The 12,742-nt window shown below is 37.6% G+C and overlaps 1 protein-coding gene across 2 annotated transcripts in view; it reads left to right on the top strand.

Moving 5' to 3' along the window:
* FRMD3 (FERM domain containing 3) overlaps nucleotides 1-12,468 on the top strand; it is a 133,982-nt gene extending 121,514 nt beyond the window's left edge. For both annotated transcript variants that reach the window (XM_074533088.1, XM_074533089.1), the window contains one exon: nucleotides 9,655-12,468. In XM_074533088.1, coding sequence (XP_074389189.1) covers nucleotides 9,655-10,250 — 596 coding nt within the window. In that variant the 3' untranslated portion in view covers nucleotides 10,251-12,468. The remainder of the gene's footprint in view (nucleotides 1-9,654) is intronic.
* Nucleotides 12,469-12,742: the final 274 nt, after the last annotated feature.

Here is a 12,742-nt window from a genome sequence, read left to right as displayed (position 1 = left end):
ATGCTGGCTCTCTTCCCAACATCCACTTCTGTGGGTTCCCACCTTCTCCCTTGCATCAGCACTAATCACAACAGTGTGAACTAAGAGAAGGAAAAAAACCAAAACCAAAAACAAGAAAACAAAAAAAACCCATAAAAGAATCCCAAAAATAAACCAAAAAACCCAAACCCCAACCAAATAAAAAAGTAAATAAAATAAATTCAAAATAACAAAACCAAACTAAACCCAGTAACAACAGCAAACCAAATTACAACAAAAAACCCAAAACCAAACAAAAGCCCCTTAACTGTGCAGTTTCCTATTATTGCCTGACTCAACTATTGACTGGATCATCAAGAGACTCAACCAAGATCCTGTGTTGGGGTAGGGGCATGAGCAGGAGGTGGGGAGAGGGGAGGCATACAGCCCTGAGACTGACACAACTACCTTGGGAGACTGCTTTTAGTGTGCTTGGTATCTCTGTATATGTCTCAGCCCAGTGAAGCATGCTTTCATTTTGCTGTTAAAAGGCAAAAGTCAGTGTTATCAGATGAATAATTCATGCATGAAATCTCAGCACAGAAGTATCAGGTGACCAAAAAGAAGCTTTCATTACTTTGTCGAAACTACATTAATATCCTGTGACTGGAGAGGTACGGTATTGCCTTTATTAAAAAAATAGTCTACTCAAAAAGGTGAAGCTGTGATAGCATCTGGTGCTAGAAAATCTGGAGACAATGGACTTGCATCTGCAAAGGCAATATTCTGTCTCACCAAATCAGACAGTAAAAGAAGGCAGCCACAGAATCTGTATAGCAGGACTGCAAGAAACATAATGTGTTCAACTACACATGGAGCAAGAACTGAGCTATGCTCAGTGCTGGTGAGGCTGCACCTCAAATTCTCAGTTCTGTTCTGGGTCTGTCATTGCAAGAATGCCATTGAGAGGCTGGAGAATGTCCAGAGAAGGGCACTGGTGTGAGTGAAGGATCTGGAGCCCAAGTCCTGTGAGGAGCACTTGGGGGACCTGGGGTTGTTTAGTCTTGAGGAGGCTTGGGGTGACCTTACCAGTCTCTACAACTCCCTGAAAGGAGTGTGCAGCCAGGTGAGGATTAGTTTTGTCTCCCAGGTAATAAATAATAGACAAGATAAAGTGGCCTCACATTACGCCTGAGAAGATATAGTTTGGATATAAGAAAAATTTCCTTACCAAAAGGATGGTCGGATATTGGAACAGACTGTCCAGGGACATGGTTGAACCAACAACCTCCATGGAAGCATTCAAAAGGTGTGTGGGTTGGTGCCTGGGGACATGCCTTAGTGGTGAACACAGCAGTGCTGGTTAACAGACTTGATGGTCTTTCCAACCTAAATGATTCTACAAGCAGGAGTGAGCACACATCTGCTACCATCAGTCTAATTGTCCATCTCTGTGTGGATGCTTGGCTGTGTAAAATTTGGTTGTAGAGGCGAGTCATGTGGAGCTTTTGTAGCTACAACTATTTAAATTTTTTTTAGATAGTATCTTGCTGAAAGTTAATATAGAGAGTTAATATAGGCTCAGAGTTTCTGAGTCCGTTGTAAGATTTTAAAATTTCTCCCTTACTTATGTGTAGATAAAACTATGGGGAACAATTTGAAACTAACACAGTCATTTCTCTTTTGCATAAGCATGGTCACATGAAACATAAACGATAGATTTTACTTCTCAACATCAGTATGTAGGAATACACTGTCCTTTTTTCCCCTTGCACTAAGATTTGACGCCTTGGATATTTTTATAATTCTGTGTGGTTCAGCTGTTATACTAGCAACTGCTAGCTGAGATGGATGTTGTGGAAGTTTGCAATGTTATGAGGCATTTGGAAATGTGTCAGATGTTGGAAATCTTTCACAACCTTGTCTGGCTGACACTTGAGTCCTTGTATAGGCCTTCCTTTATGCATTGAAGACATTGGTGGTTAGATTTTTGTAAAAATTCATGCTTTCCAGTTTTTGTAGCTGTGTACACAATGAAGAGTCAATCCCTTTTAGTTAGGATTTAATGATCCTGTTTTGGCTCTTATGACAGTTATGAGAATAAAAATGAGAAAATAAGACAGAATCTTATTTTTGAAGGGATGAAAAAATGGAGATAGGAAGCAAACGGGTACTTGATCTTTCCCCACACCCACAAAAAAGTGTTTGCAGAGAAGGAAAGGAAGAGAGAAATCTTTGCTCTGGCAGAGGAAGAAAACAGGACCTCTGCTGGATATTTGTGCTATACAGGCTGTGTAAGAAAAAGGAGCCATCATAGAAATGCTTTCCAAAAAGCTTCATTGAAGCAGATGTCTTTTATGAGAGAAACAGCTGGGTGTAAAATAGACATTTGCAGGACTCCCTCCCCTGCCGCTCTCTTTCCCACATATTTGCATACACATCACTGATTTTTTGGTACAAAGAGAACAAGGATGTCAGATAATGAGGATTCAGGTAGTACAGTGTCATAAACATTACAGATGAGTTCTCTGGGAAGTGAGAGACTGCATCCCCACCAGTACACTCCTTCCAGTTTATCTCTTCTCTGTGGCTTTGGTGTGATGTTATGCGAATGGTTGCCTTCCAGCTCCCAGCTGGAGCAAGTTATCAGCAGCCAGCATAGGTGCATCGTGCATTTTTGGGAACGTGTATATCTCTGCTGGGCAGGAACAGGGAAGTGCCCAGCCTTCTGAAACAACAATTCTTTCTGTCCAAGGAGAATCTGTCCAACAACTGTCCTCAAGCGGGAGCTGGAGCTCATACGTAAAGAGAGAATTTTTTTTCCCAGTCTTAGAAATTCTCTGTTCTTCTTTTACATGGGCAGGTCAGGTTCTTATTCTAGGCTAGAAATTAATGTACTTTGGTCTCACTGGTTTGCTTTGTGGGTAAGATTTGTAAGCACAGCATGGGATTTTTCCATTGTATTTACATATTTCACAAATAATTTCCAGGCAGTGATGGGGAACTGACATTACTGGCACATTAAAGCATTTTAGAAAAATAATGGGATTATGGATGCTGGCCTCTTTTTTAACTGCACTATGTTTTGGTGCCTTAGATATTTTTATGCCTCTGTGTGTGGTTCAGCTGTTATGCTAGCAACTGCTAACTGAGAGGGGTGCTGTGAAAGTTTGTATTGTACTTTATGAGGCATTTGGAAATGTTTAAAAATAACCCCTGGTTCTGTTCCCTGCTGGGATATTTTTGTTGGCCATGTTAGAAGCTTGTCATTTGATTCATTGAGAGCAACCAGTGTGTTAGTCTTTTAAAACTCAGTGGGAACTTAATAAAAGGTCAAAGCTGGTATGGCTAGAGCTTTTACAAGACTTTGAGAAGAGGAATTAATAGTCAACATGGTGAAATGTCTTGTAAAAATCCAAACCAAGAGAAGCATTCATTTGCGGATGGTTAACCACTGCAACAAGGAAGTGTGCATTCGTTTACTGCGGCATGGCTCCAAGATCACAGCCAGAAGGGCTGGTAAATTTACATTTATTTTACTCAATCCTCTTTTTTAAACCCTCTTACCCCAGTTTAAGTTTATAGTTGTTTCTTGGAAAGGAACTGTACTGTAAATGACATGTACAGCAGAGAATAAGGACAATTTACTGACAAGAATTAAGCGGCAAATGGAGAATGAATGAGAAAAAACCATAAATTTATTTATTAACTTACAGAAAATTGTAGATTTACTTGTTAATTGGTAACAAATGAGGGACTGGATTTTTACCTTTGTATTTTTCTGTGACTGAAGTGGGGGGAAACTCTTTGAAACTATAGCAATTTATGCCAAAACGAAATAGTTGTTATGCTAGAACATAGTAGATTTTAAATATGAGCTGAATGCAGTAGTTGAGTTTTCCAGTTTGTAACTTTATCTGGTTTATTTTTCTAGATACTGAATAATTTCATTAACTGAATAATAGTTCTAAGGCTGGTGGAGGAAGGTAGAACTTGGGCAGTCTGATTTATCTCCCTTTTTCACTACACACGGGAGGAGTGCAACCCAAGGAACAAAAAGCATTCAGTATTGCTACGAACAGCAAAGGGGTGGTTTTTTTAGGAAATGGCTTTGATAAAGATCCCCTTCACTAAATATGTCCATTTCCTTAATGTCATAAGACATTTTTAAATTTGTTTTTCCATGCTTTCTGTAGTACTGATAATTTTTGATGTATGGGCTTGAACTGGCTTTGATGTATGGGCTTTGATGTATAGGTTGAATTGTTTCAGTTTTTACTAACCTATGTTAAATCTTTGCATTGATTCTTCATTTCAGCGGATTAGTTTTTAATCAAAGAATTAACTGAAAGTGTTCTGGCAAAGATTAGAATATCGTTACTCTTTTGATATCTGAAATTTAGAAAGCAGTGAGTGCAGTAGATACATGAGAAACTGCTTCTTGCAGTGATTTGTCTTTGAGTAGCAGCAGCGACTGGTTGTCTTTGTTTCCTGAGTTCACCACCCAGTGAAGACAGTAGAATCTGTGAGAATACACCAAACTCCCTTGATTGAAACATAGTAGCAAAATTGAAAAATCATTATTATTGACATGTGTTTTGTACTTTTACATCTCAGAGGTTAAATACTGGTTTCAAATAGATGCAAGACATCTTGGTTTAATATAATGACAGCAATAAGAGGTTTGTATTTTGGGGCTACATTAGCTCTTAAACACCTTGAATTTGTAGTACTGTTCATTTTGAACAGTATTGCTATTCCTTTTGAAGTGAACATAAAAAAAGTGTACATAGATGTATGTGTATATATATATATATATATATATATATATACATATATATATATATATACACCAGCATGTAGCACCAAAGCAAGGGAGGTAGCTTGTGCAAGACTCCTAAAATGGCACACAACTCCTTGGGAGAGCCCCATTGCAACACTTTCCGAACAAATGTTGTTCAGAACAGTGCTGACTTGTGCTGGGAGGGATCACCCAAAGCTGAGTGGGAATGCTGAAATGTCCCACTTGCCCTTTTGCTTGGGTGCTAAACTTTCACATCAGTACTTGGCACTTTCTAGCCTCACTGCCCTTGGCGTGGGGCTGGGCACTGAGCCACTGCAGTGCCATCAGCAGCTCCTTCTGTCTCTGAGCTGCTGACAGATGTACCTTGACTTCTCATTCCTGCTCTCACGATACACACTTCTCTCCCTGATGCTTCCTTCAGTCCCGTTGCTGCTTAATCCTCTTTCTGGCAGGGGATCAGCAGCTCTAGATTGAACTCCTTCCAGGCCAAGGGGAGATGGAAAACAGGCATCCCAGAATGCCCACCATGCAGGAAGCTCTGCCTCTGTGCTTTGTGTGTTCTTTATGTGGAGAGCAGAGCAGCGGCCTCCAGTGTCTGTACTAGCTGTGACATTGGGAACCATGACACAACACAGCTGGCAGGCGAGCTGTAATGCCACAAAACATCCAACTGATATGAACTGGCAGCTGGGACAGGGTTTTGCTTCCTTCTGGAAGTTCCCATTAGACTAAAGCAAGCAGTAATGGCCGGCAGGAAAGTCAGGTCACTGCCTAAAAAGGAGTTACTATAAACTGTCATTGATTAACTCTCCTTGAAAAGCTATAACAGGTGTCTTTTATAGGCACGGGATGTGGGTATGGTACAAATCTGTGACCTTCTGTTTCTGAGGGCAGGAGGTCTGGCTGTGATGCAAATCCTGCTTGATATAGATCCTGTGTAGGGAAATATTTAAATGCAATGCCATTCTAAAGTCTGTCTCATTTTTCTACATTTTCTTTGTGACATTCATGCACTTTGCTCACATGACAAAATCACCTTCTCCTTCCCTCTGAAAGGTCATTCTATTCATAGTGCAGATGAATTTTGTCTACATGGAAAATAAGCAAAGGATACATGATATTTCTAGAGGAAGAAGTAAAAAGGACAGGAAGGATTTCTCCTAATTGCAGCCTGGCTGGCCTTCTTTGTTTGCATGTGTGTATGAAATGCTCCTAGCACTGTACTTTCTGGACCATATCTAATTTTACATTTGTCTCTTTAAAATGAATGTATGTTCACACTTGTTTCTTTCTCCAATATTAAAGGCTGTTATAGGTGCGTAATTGTGTTTCTGGTAAGAAAAGCCCTGTGCAGGATATCCAGCCAACAGACAATGTGTGAACTGAACTTTTTAATAAGCAGAGTCTACATTCTTCTGAGGTGCTGTACTTCCAGCAACTGCAGCATCTTAAGAATGGTGGAGCTAGAGCTGCCCTTCATTTTGCTAATCCTCAGCTGCTGGTTTTGGCCCCTGTAGAAGTACTAGCAGCTGACAACTTTTATGTCAGACTTCTTGCACGTTCATGTTCACAGCCAAGGACCAAAATAATGTCATGTCTTATTCAGCTGTTCATGCTCCTGGCTTGGAGCAATCACAGTGTTTGGTGGAAGAGGAATACTGACATTCACCTAGGATAATGAGATCTCTGGCTTTGTAAAATTTGTCCACTTGCCAGAAAAGTGTAGCAAACTTTTGCTGTGGAAATATAAGAAATAAACCCGCGTTTATTCCCCTTATATTCCAGTAATCTGTATTAGAAGTTTCTGATTTAAGGAATGTAAACTGCCATTAAGAATTCAAAGTAAAGAATTGAAAGAAGAGGTTCTCAAATGTACATTAATTCTCAACTCATAGTCCTTTAAATCTGAACACCACATAAATTTTAAATATTGTTAAAAAGATAGTAGACTTTTCAAAATCTTGTCAACAACTTATATAAAATGATACTCTTATAAGGGTAGTACCAAAATAATTGTTATGTATGAATAAGAGCAAAGGATTTGCAGTAGTCGTAGAATAATTAGCATTAGGAGTTGGCTTGCTTTAACTTTTATATTCTATTTTTCCATTGGAACATTTCAAGGATTTTTTTTTCTATTAACTTGATTTTATTACTTCAGATAACTGGCTGTCTTGAGCGCTCTCTGAAAAGTCAAAAATCAGAAAAACTTTCTTCTCTCTTAAATTCATGTTACTGGAATATTCATTGTACTGTGGAATTTTGGTACTTTAATGTGATATTATTTGGCCTGCATAAGCTTTGTAAATTATATTTGCCATAATGATTTTATGGTTATATCTTTTGAAACCATCGAAATATAAATGGCCCAACATACTTAGCTATATATTGCAATGTGACTGAAGCTTTGCTCGAATCAGTTATTTAGACTCTGGTTAATAGCCTGTTCTTTCCTCAATCCTTGATTTAAAAAATGCTGTGGTGCTACAGAGAACATGAAGGAGCAAAAAAAACAACTTTATATCTTTATTTTTTTAAGATATCAAATAAGCTTGCAGCAGCAGCATTTAACGCCCATTCTAAATTTTCAAATATTGATTAACACTAGTATTTGACTGATATAAAATGCAATTACAATGATTTAATGAGTCTAAGTAAAAACAAAGGTCTGGAAAATTCTTCCTAGCAGCTGAAATTAAATAGTGGAATGTAAATTTGATATGTGCTGCAGAGATGCAATACATTACCATTTTAATACAAACCCTTCAGGAAACAAAAACACTGACATGAAAAGGTTTCTCTGTTGCCTTCTATCAACAGGTAAACCCCACAGTCAGAAGTTTGCCAGGTATTTATTGTCAGAAAAAAATACAGTTGTAATAAAAGTTAATATATGTTGTTCATGTTCACTGTGCATTTTATGCAAGTTGGAATTTCCTCTGGGGAGGAAGAGGAGGTTCAAGAATCATAAATTTGGGATGACCTCTCTTTGTGGTAGCTGCACTTGTCTTCTATGATGAGAAAAATGATGAAGATATATTACTGACCTTGCACCTAAGCTGGTATAGAGAGCCTATGGCCATAACTCTTGAATTTGGGAGAATATAATTGTGTGCTTTCAACCATTTTGAAATGTCTAAGTGGCTCAACTTAAATTCTACTAATATTAAGAATATTTGAAAAGCATCTTTGATAATCAAATAGTAGTACTTGTGTATCTAAAGATATGTGTATATTCTTAAAGCTGGATTCCAGAGTTAAATAATTCTGGCTTTTGTAATTTAATGTATTGTGTGTGTATGCTCAAGTAACTTGAGTATGGTTTGATGATCCAGCATTACCTTCTGTTACTTAGGAGAAAGATGCTTAGAAGAAAGATCTTCCAAATCTGTTTTCACTTCTTGGTGTTCATACTCTGTTTTGTCTCATTTCAGTTGGTTTGTATCCTTCTCTTGGCGACTGTGGCAAGTGTATTTCTTAACGTAAAGACTGGTGTAGACAATTACATTCCAGCACAAAACAAGTTTCATGCTGAAATATGATGAATTTCTAAATTGGCTGTGATAAGAGAAGACAGAGTAGTTGCTGCAAGGAATTATTTGGTAGGAAGTCAAATTAAACTTATGAAAATTAAACTAATTGAATTATTGAACTAATAATTATTGAGGACAAGGTTTCATTTCAGCTATGCACTTTTGCTGCTGAAAGGAACTCTCCTGCTCTCTTTCTCTGTCCCTGGTCATGTGCTCTTTCCACAAGAATGCATGACTAGCCAGCTCAGGAAAAAACCCCATCAGATGCTAACCCAAGCTGTTTTGCTCAGTGATGAAATGAAAGGAAGCAGAAATTGTGGTTTTGGTCATTTTGCCAAAATGAGAAACCTCACCTGGTGGCATGGCCAGTGACATCTAGAGAAGAAGGAAATGATAACAAATGACAGGAGAAGAGATCTGTCTGGGGCAATTTGAATACTTAGAAAGGGAAATTTCCATGAGGAAGTGTCTTAACATCGCTTTGCAAGGCAGGTCTGTGCCCAACTGTCCTCTCCACTCCTACGACTGACAAAACTAACAGCCATCACAGAAGTATTGATGGAGCTGTAAGCAGCCAGGCTTCTTGGCAGACTTCTTGCTGTTAGAGATAGACTGGAAAAAAGAGAGTAAATTTTGAGAGAGCAGAGAATAACATCATAAGAAAGTATCCTCTGTAAAGGGGAGAGAGAAATTTAGAGGAGACAGAAAAGAGCTAAAGAACTAGATGAGCAAAAAACAAAAAAGCTACATGAGAAGGAGCTATTTTAATAGGTGAGGCTGTTACAATGCTGTTCCAATGACGTCTAATTCTTATGTGTTAACCTTCCTCTCCTTTGCCCTTTTTACTGTTAACATGAATTTATCATGATAATCTGTTGTCTCTTTTTAATGTCTTGCTCTATTCTCAACCTTAGCTCTTATCTTGGCACAATCATTCATCTTAAAGCAATGAGAGTTGGTAGTTTTTGTTGTTGTTGTTGTTATTATTATTATTATACAGCAAAGAGCACCAATCCACATGTGTAGTAGGTATTAATTTATAGCAGAAATCAAATTGCCAGTAGAAAATAAGGTGCTCTCTTTTCTGCTTTGCGCTACACTATTATCATTGGTATGATAATATTATAATATGATATTATCAGACCCTCTTGAGCAGATCTGACGTACTGCAGCATTGTAAAGATAGTGCCCTCTTCAAAAAGCTTTTCCAGTTTTTGATAATTATGTACAGTCTGGTTTTAATATGCAAAATAATTGCAGAATATTTTTTCCATACATCTATTGTATACTCCTGGAAGGCTGACTTTTGCCCCCAGGCTGTGAGAAATTTAGTATTGTTTTTTCATCTCATTTCTTCAGGTATCCAGCTGCCAAAGGAAGAGGAGATTTCAGTACCTGTGACTTCAAGCTCTCCAGTAAAGGATACTGGGAAGGATGTTGATCTTGCCATTGAACAGGAAGAGAAGATGAAAGAGGAACCCTTAACCATCTCAGAGCTGGTATACAATCCAAGTGCCAGCTTGCTGCCCACACCAGTTGATGATGAGATTGACATGCTCTTTGATACCTGCCCAAGAGCAGAGAATGAAAAAGATGATACCGATTCATTTGAGGAACTTGAAGCAGATGAAAATGCATTTTTAATTGCAGAGGAGGAAGAACTGAAAGAAGCTCGGAGAGCCCTGAGGTGGAGCTATGACTTTCTGATGGGCAACATAGAGGTGAACGCTTTTGTGAAGAGTTTCTCCAGACTTTTTCTTGTAGGCCTTGGACTATTGTTGTTTGTGTTCCCCCTTTTCCTTGTGCTCTTGGAGTCGGACCTTCAAATCTCTTTCCTTCACGAAATCCGCCAGACACCGGAGTTTCAGCAGTTTCATATTGAATATTACTGCCCCCTTAGGCAGTGGATGGCTTGCAAAATAAACTTCATTCGTGACATTCTGGGCAGTTTTTAAATTTTACATTAATATAGTACAACTAAGGGCTATATTCAAAATTTCAGTTAGTGACAGCTTTCCATAATGCCCTTGGGCCCATCTGTTGGCACCTGCCTTCATATCCTCATTTAGTGTTTTCATTACAGACTTGTCATGTTCTTAAGTTCCCTTTACATACTTAAATTGCCATTTTAGTTACCAGCTTATACAGTCACATCTCAATAACCAAAAAGAAGCTTTATTTAATTACATTTCAGACTTCTATCTCATTTATTACATTATATAAGACAGGGTCACAATAAGTTTCATTGTCCTTAACCTTTCAATCATGACACTAAAACTGATGATATTGAAAGAAAACCTTTTTGAATATACTCCTTAGTGAAACAATCTCTTCTAACCAATGCCTATACAAGCGATGTTTATGCTGGGTTTTTGGTTTTTGTTTGTTTTTCTGTTTGTTTGTTTTTTATATTTTTATGTGTTTAAGATATTTTGGTAAATTTTTAGTAAAAGACAACTTATGATGTTATATAAATGTACACATTGGTAAGAATAATGTAGAGGGGCATGCAGGGTGTTTTTAGTGTTTACCAATTATTTGTTTTTAAACTATGGCTGGAGAATGAATTTAATGTAGCTCTACACAAAGGGACTGTGTTTGGGAAACAGAAAGTTCACTCAAGTTCTGTAGGGGCTGCCTGGGCGAGGTGAAATGACAGCAAGTATGCAAAAGAATTTCTGAAAGGCACAGTTCTAAAGCTTGGGGAAGTAGGCAGAACTGAAATGATCCTTCTTCTTATCTGTCAGGTTGTCTTCCACTTTATCAGCTCTGTAGAAAGTCTTTACAAGATAGTCCAAGTACATTTAGAGAAATATAGAGTCTTCAGTCTAAATGTAGATTATTGTACATAACGGAAGACAATAATAATAAGTAGCAAAAAAAAAGAAAAAAAAGAAAAAAAAGAAAAAAAAAGAAAATAAAGAAAAAAAGGACCCAAAAATAAATCAGTAGGTGAGCAAGCTACTTTTTAAAATCATAAAGAAAATAAAAAGATGAAAAAGGAAAAAAATTTTCATACTTCTTTTAAAAAGCAAATTATTAGGCTGTACAGCTGATGTCAAAATAATGTACTGGCTCACACTTAAAGGCTTAAACACTTTAAGAGATGAATCTTCATGCTTGATGCCCTTTATACTAATCTCTAAGACAACATATTTTCTGTGCATAGTAATATACTTCCTTTCACATATAGCACCATACTCACCCTCATTCCTTGTTATTATGAGCCCAATTACAAAATCTAATGCTGTTTTGTGTAACATGGATTTGTATATCTAAAAGTATTCCAATACAGCTTAGAGAACATACTTATGTAAAATCTTGTCAATGCTGAGAGCATTTGAAGGCCCTCAAATATACCACAGAGGTTGTATCTAAGACAAGAAAGTTTTTATCCCTCCTCTCCCACAATCTTAGTGCAGCCTTGTTTCATATTTAAATTAAAGTACTTGAATTTTGGCTTCAGACTCTTTCTCCTGCTTAGACATTTATGAATTGGAAACATATTTGAGGCTATTTTATTAGATGTGCATTTTACACATTGCAACCACATGTCTAATTCCTACTAAATAAATTCCATTAGTTTCAGTATCAGGGAATCTCTTTTGCTTGGTTTTCTCTTGTAAGCCTTTGCAAGTGTCTAGTTTTAAAATGGCAGATTTCATAGAGGATTTTTCCTTCCCTTCTAATCTTCTCCAGTTTTCAAAAGACAGAACAGTTACAGGGCTTAGGAGTTCCTTTTCTCAGCTGAAAACTTTTGGATTACTCTTCATCTCCCCTCCAACAAAGGCTAAATTAAACAACTGTGTTTTTCTTGTCTTTGTTTGTCCTTTATAATCTGTGTCCCAGAAGAATCATTAATGATTAGTTATTTAATGTCTATTTCTTCCTGTGCTACTTGCAGCTAAATGATCCTTTCCCACAAGGTAATAACCATTCAGCCTAATAGAAATGGAGAGTGAACTAATGCAGACATTTGGTCTTAACTTGAAATTATTGATTTGCATTGTTTCTAAATAGAGGGGTCAGAAAAGGTGTTTTCAGTGATGAAGGCTGTGAGAGCAGACATCCTGATGGACTGTGAAGACATGGTTCCATACAACCTCCTAGAAAGTCTGAGTCACTTAAAAAAATAAAATGGTTCCAATACAGTTGTCCCTGTGCACCCCAGAAGTAGGAGCATTGTAATGCTTGATTTAACTCTTGTCAGAAAATAGCTCAGTTGCATCAGAACATAATCTCAAAAATTGAGCAATGCAGTGGAGTTTTGTGCAGGGTTAGATGCAAGTGTGTGTGCACATGTGCTTGCATTTACTAACCACATGCATACATTCACACCTGGCCTTTTAATATTCTCACCTTTCCTTCCTGATATTCCCTGGTCTATCAAAGTCATTTAACTAAAAGTCATGAAAGTGTTATAACTTAAAGGCCTGGACCATGTCAT

The sequence above is a fragment of the Zonotrichia albicollis genome, chromosome Z (genome assembly GCF_047830755.1).
Source record: "Zonotrichia albicollis isolate bZonAlb1 chromosome Z, bZonAlb1.hap1, whole genome shotgun sequence".
Taxonomy (NCBI): Eukaryota; Metazoa; Chordata; class Aves; order Passeriformes; family Passerellidae; genus Zonotrichia; species Zonotrichia albicollis.
Note: the sequence above shows the minus strand (reverse complement) of the source record. Positions and strands in the feature narration are given on the sequence as shown.